Genomic DNA, 6,154 nt, shown 5'->3' on the forward strand with positions numbered 1-6,154 from the left:
CGCTTTCTGTGCTTCGCCCGAGAAGCGACTGCTTTTTGTGTGATGGTGAAATGATCTTAGGAACATACTCTTTAGGGTCCTTTCCTGTACCTAAGGGTGCTGCAGTCCCGTGGTAACATTTATTTTCCTTTTCAATAGCGCCAGAACCCTCGCAAGAGCAAATGGCTGTCCTTACCTGTGCAAGGATAAGTTTTAGCACAGGTTCTGATCGTATATGTAGAGCTGCTGTTGTAAATGTTGACTGTCATTTTCTCCCTGCCGTGAGAGCCTGAACATAACACTCATGCTGTAAACTTCTCCCATCCTTATCCTGTGCTCATTAATTTAATTGGAGTACTTAGAAAAGTGACTAAAAATGGCACCTTGTGACTTGATTTATCAGCCCCTGTGTATTTTCCTAATTATCTGGTTAGATCATTGCCCTACATTAGCTTCTACTGCTGTCAGCCCAGCCATGCACCTGCAGGAGAGCAGGCACTGCTCTGTTTTCTTCTGCTTCACCCACCTTCAGGGAAGCTGCCAGATAAATGTGGCAAACAGCAAGATCTCTATTACCATTGATGGCAGTCCAGCTGGGCTCTTCCTGCCTCTTAATGCCACGTCCCAGGAGATGTACAGCCCAGGTTTTTGGGTAGATTGTTTGAGCAGGTAGTGTAGAGAGGAGGGAAGAATAAAGCAAGGAACTTTCCTCTTTCCCATGACATTTCTCATCAGTGCATTCTTCTCCGGGCAGTTCTCCAAGTGCTCTGTGATGCGTCTGTCACCTGAAGGACTTGTATCTTTGACCAGCCATCTACTGCTGTCTCTGCTGCTCTTGATCAAGTCTGTTTAGACTGTCTGCTGAACAGTTACAGAGCAAAAGGGTCCGCGTGTCTGGGAGCTGGTAGTTCCCTGGGGCTTAAGCATGACTAAGAAAAATGTCTGTTCTAAGGCATAGATGTTAGGTGAATTTTGAAATTAAATGTATTTATGTGTGTGAGAAAGAAACAAAATTATTTCAAACATAATGGACAGAATGAGGTTTTTCCTCAGTAAATGAGGGGTTATTGCTATCTCCCAAATGGCAAATAAAGAAAAGCCATGGGCTGGGGAAATGGAATCACACTGGATTGAGTGATGCCTGTGATGACTTGCCTTCTGGTTAGAGGTTGCAGGGATAGGCTACACATGCTGCTTGTGTGCCTTTTCCTTCACATACCTGCTTGCTTGTTCTCAGAATCTTGTAGATTTGTCTTCTGGTGTGTCTCTCCCAGAATCATCCATGGCATAGGCCAACCAGATGAGGTGCTCGAGTGCATTGAGAGGGGAGTGGACATTTTTGAGAGCTTCTTTCCCTTCCAAGTGACGGAGCGAGGCTGTGCCTTGGTTTTCAGTTATGACTGCCATCCAGATCCTGAAGCAGCAGGTAGGCTTCTTGGTGGTTGTTATAATTTTTACTGTATCAACTGTTATGGAAAGCATAATTCATGCCCTGCAGGAATGTATATTTGAATTTTGTGTTCCGGACGTAAGTGCAGTAGCCACTGGAAAACAGAATTCTGTTGTCATGTATTGCTCTTGAAGGTGGGGTGCTTTGGTGTGGAACCTGTTGAAGGGAACTTGAGGTCTCAGCCTCGGATCTTAATGTCTGATTAGCCAAAATATGCTCAAATATGTCTTTCTCAAGTACTGTTGTGGTTTAAACCCAGCTGGCAACTAAGCACCCCACAGCCACTCGCTCACTCCCCCCCAGTGGGATGGAGGAGAGAATCTGAAGGGTAATAGTGAGAAAACTCTTGGGTTGAGACAAAGGCAGTTTAGTAGGTAAAGCAAAGGCCGTGTGTGCAAGCCAAGCAAAACACGGAATTCGATCACCACTTCCCATGGCAGGCAGGGGTTCAGACATATCCGGGAGAACAGGGGAACGGTGGCTTGGGAAGACAAACACCATCACTCCAAACGTCCCCCCTTTCCTCCTCCTTCCCCCAGCTGTATATGCTGAGCATGATGCCATACGGTATGGGATATCCCTTTGATCAGTTGGGGTCAGCTGTCCCCACTGTGTCCACCCTCAACTTCTTGTGCACCCCCAGCCTCCCCACTGGTGGGGTGGGAAGCAGAAAAGGCCTTGACTCTGTGCAAGCACTGCTTAGCAACAGCTACAGCATCCCTGTGTTATCAGCACTGTTTGCAGCACAAATCTAAAACGCAGCCCCATACCAGCACTTCATTACCATAGTAATGAAGAAAAATAACTCTATCCCAGCCAAAACCAGCACAAACACTGAATAGAAACTGGGGGGCTTCGTTCAATACCGTTGGCTGTTTTCTGTTACAATTAGCAGTGAAGGCTGGAATTTAAGTGGAGAGCTAAGATAGTTGCTGTCTTGAATTAACTGAATATGTGTTTATTTTAATAATATTTCACTGAAGTTCCGTAGCCTTTCTAGCTGACAGAAGTTAGGGATCCCATTTCCTTGGGCAGCTTTCCTCTGTTCTTGCTGTTCATCAGTTCAGAACAAACTGGAGATGTTCATAGCTCATTACGCTGTGGGATGGGAGCATGCGTATCGCCTGTTAAAGCATCTCTCCAATGTGGTTTGGTTTGGCCTGTTAAATGTTTTTGATAATGATAAACATTTTAAGTTTTTCCTTCTGAGTAGAACCTAGTGGCTTTGCATGCCTGGGTGATTCAAAACCAGCCAAGTAGAACAGAACATGGCTGTGCTTGCTGCTGTGTTTTTAACCCTTTGTTTGGTGTTCTTTACCTTGTCTCGCCTTAAATCATAAGAATCTAGGTAAGGACAATCTTTTGGTTCTCTGTCTGTTTAACACTCAGCAGGCATGGCCTGTGCAAACAGCAATATTGGTGTTTGCAGATACGGATCCTGCTTCAGAACAAGTCTAAAAATGCAGACCTACAAAACCATAGGGTGATTTTTTTATTCTTGAGATGGGCTGCTGAGTAGGCAAATGTGGCATCTACATCTTCTGCATCAGTGCTATCAGCCTCTTTTAGTCCAACTGTAGTGGTTTTGTTTGCCTATATATTTTTTTTTTAAAAAAAAGGCATCTAAATCTCCAAGCGTGATGACAACATGGAAAATAGAATGATTGAATGCAGATGAGTTGCCTGTCTTCTCTAACGAAATCTCAGTAAAATCAATTTGTTCAGGTGACTGCATTCTATTGGGGATGCAGTTCAGACTGGAAATATTTCTGACATTTTATTAAGAATTCAGCTCAGTAGAGCAGCAAAAAGTTATACTGTTGTTTCAGCTCTAGCTCTTCATTAGGCTTAGTAGATTAATTTTCACTTGTCTCTTGCTGGTTTAATCATTTTAAATTATATTTGTGTTAACTAACCTGTGACAATTAAAAATAGTTGCTTACTCTAGGAAAGAGATGGAAACTTGCAGCAGGAGTTTTCATCTGGCAAGAGGGTAGCAGAAATACCTGCTCTCAGGTTGCTGCCTTTCCTCTACCCTCGCTGCCTGCTCATAAAAGGCCATTGTCTTTTTATTCAAAACAGTTTTGAACCAAAATGGGACCCAGGACCAAGAGAGGAATGGTGCTGTAGAAGACCAGGATGAAATCTCCAAAGCTGACCCAGGAATGACGCCGTTTGAGATATTTCTGAAGGATAAAAGGTACTTGAGTTTGGGAGGAGGGTACCTGCAGCTAGACCACTAAATGTGATGATCTTATCCTCGGTATTTGATGGTATGTGGTCAGTAGCTGGGTGAGAGACTTCATAAAACATGACGGTGTTGAAGAAAGTACTTCTGGACGTTGAATGGAGAGTGTTGGACAAACGTTCTGTGTCTAGCTTGGGTCACCTTGAGATGCCAGGTGTTATTTCAGCTGTGGGGGCCCTCCCCTTGCTGACTCCGTCTGGGCAGCTGCAGAGCAATTTTGCAGTTAGAGGATACTTCACGAGAACTTTGGCCGGTGTTACCACCTGTCCCTTCTGCCTCCTTTCTAGGCCGTGTAGTAGCTGGATACTCCTTATTGCTTGAGTGGGTCTTCATACCTTTGCTGTTGTCCAACGCTGACTGCTTCCTCCCTAGATACCAAGATGACTTCGGTCCTTTGCTGGAAGGATGCACCTGTTACTGTTGTCAGAGGCACACTCGCGCCTACGTCCATCACCTCCTCGTGACCAATGAGCTGCTGGCCGGCGTCCTGCTCATGATGCACAACTTCCAGCACTACTTCGGTTTCTTCAGCGCTGTACGGGACGCCTTAAGGGACAACAAACTGGATCAGCTGAAGAAGCTGGTCTTCAGGCAGGCGCTTCAGGGCCCGGCAAATGCAAATCCAGGCCAGTGAGTTCAGAGAGGGGGTTGCAGACTACATCCTTATCCAGTGGGACTGTGTAAGGTGGACAGCTAACAGTGTCACCTGGACATGTTAGGAGCAAAATGCCTGTCCTCATGGAGGGAATTGAAAGGGATGTTTGAAGAAGATCTCGCTTCCTGGCAGGGGAGGGAGATCTTACGCAAATATCCCTTTCAGATAATTGGCTTGCTGCATCCCCGGGGTGTGGAGGAGCCTGAGCAGCTCACAGATCACTATGGATAGGTTTGTTATCAGTTACCATTGGTTTTCCATGCGGAAGACCAGAATTATTGAACTTGTGTTTGAAGAAGCAGCAGATCATATATTTAAAATTAATCTAGCTGCCTGACAGGAGGCTTAGCAGCTCTTTGGGACTCTCATTCCCCACACCCAGTGGATATTGCAGGTAATTATTTTCTAGAAAATCCCAGGGGTGTGGTTGTCCCATCATGCAGTTCCTTGATGAGACATCCTGCCTCAGCCTAACACACTGTTCCTTGTGCCCATCTCCAGCATCTGTGTCCCCGACCAGAACTGACTGGGAGTGCTGCTCTGTACAGTGGCACAAGGGACTGTGTGTGTCCTTCTCCCTCAGACCACCCCTGGGCCAGGAAGAGCCCCTCCAACTCCTCCTGGCCTTGGAAGCCCTTACCTCGGGAGCCCTGCTCTGTGATGTTAGAGCCCGGGAGAGGGGAGAGTGTTTAATCCATGTCCTGCTCTAGAGGGTTTGTTGGGGTTTTTTGACTCTGTGCCCTTTCACCTCTGCAGACTAAGATTTCACTCCTGCCCTAGCACGTGGGTGGTGATGGATGTACCGTTCTTTCCCACTGGCCTAGCACCGGTCACACAGCGGGCTGCACAAATGGCAGCCTGTGAGATGGAGCTGTGGAAGAGCTGTATCGTAGGAAAGGTTCTTGTGGCTCCTTGTTTTAAAAGATGGCTTAGTTATGTCACATTCCTTTTAGTCAGATTTTTTTAATGCTCTTTACTTTGGAATGATGGATTTACTAGTTTTGTCTTACAAAGCAACAATAAAAAAATGACTGCTCAGTGCACTGGTGCCTCAGAGTGTGGCAGAGGGGGTGTACCAGAGCGCTTGGGTGCAGTGCTCAAGAAGGTGTCTCCGGGAAGCTTCACCTAGCACCTTGATGGAAGACAGCGACTCATCTAGGGGTAAGATTCATGGGGCAGGGCTCCACACTGTTTGCTTCGGAAGAAGCCATAATATACCTGGAAATGTTAAACACACCTGCCCTCCCTCTCCCTGTAAGAACCCTACCACCTGAATTAAGCCAAAAAAAAATACTACAGTTAAAGTTGCTGGCCTTAAAGCAATTAAGGATTAATCTGCAGTTTGCTCTTCTTCACCATCTCTTTAATGTTTTAAGGTTTTAATGTCTTGCATTACAATGGATTTACCATACAGAGTCTTTAGCCTCCCTGTCAGCATTGCCTGTACATCCCGGTAGCTGTACTGGGATCTTAGTGACCTGCTAAGCTAAGTACCAGGGACATGCCATTCTTGATAACCCTTCCTCTCTCCCTTTAGCCTTCCAGTCTTTCCATGCTGCTGTGTTCCTGTTCATTCTCCAGTCAGACCAATCAGGATTTCCTCTTACCGTTCTCTGCTTGTGTGTGTGGGCCAAAGCTGCACAAAGTCAGCAACTTCCTATTGGGCAAAATTTGACTGGGTACACATCCTCGTTATCTAACAAACACAGTAATGAACTGCACTAACACTGGAACAACCTTAACTGTTGTGTTTACCCAAGTTTTCAAAGTGTCACTCCTAGTTCACATTGTAAAAATCAAGATTTTTCATGCTAACTTACCA

The 6,154-nt window shown here is 45.7% G+C and overlaps 1 protein-coding gene across 1 annotated transcript in view; it reads left to right on the top strand.

The window, feature by feature from the left end:
• Window positions 1–4,307, top strand: part of QTRTD1 (queuine tRNA-ribosyltransferase domain containing 1) — a gene marked incomplete at its 3' end in the record, with an annotated part of 11,628 nt that extends 7,321 nt beyond the window's left edge. Inside the window, exons 6-8 of the mRNA XM_010155657.1 lie at window positions 1,254–1,405; window positions 3,512–3,629; window positions 4,050–4,307. Of these exons, the coding sequence (XP_010153959.1) occupies window positions 1,254–1,405; window positions 3,512–3,629; window positions 4,050–4,307 (528 nt within the window). The remainder of the gene's footprint in view (window positions 1–1,253; window positions 1,406–3,511; window positions 3,630–4,049) is intronic.
• Window positions 4,308–6,154: the final 1,847 nt, after the last annotated feature.

This window comes from Eurypyga helias, unplaced genomic scaffold, assembly GCF_000690775.1.
Source record: "Eurypyga helias isolate BGI_N326 unplaced genomic scaffold, ASM69077v1 scaffold48990, whole genome shotgun sequence".
NCBI classification, from domain to species: Eukaryota; Metazoa; Chordata; class Aves; order Eurypygiformes; family Eurypygidae; genus Eurypyga; species Eurypyga helias.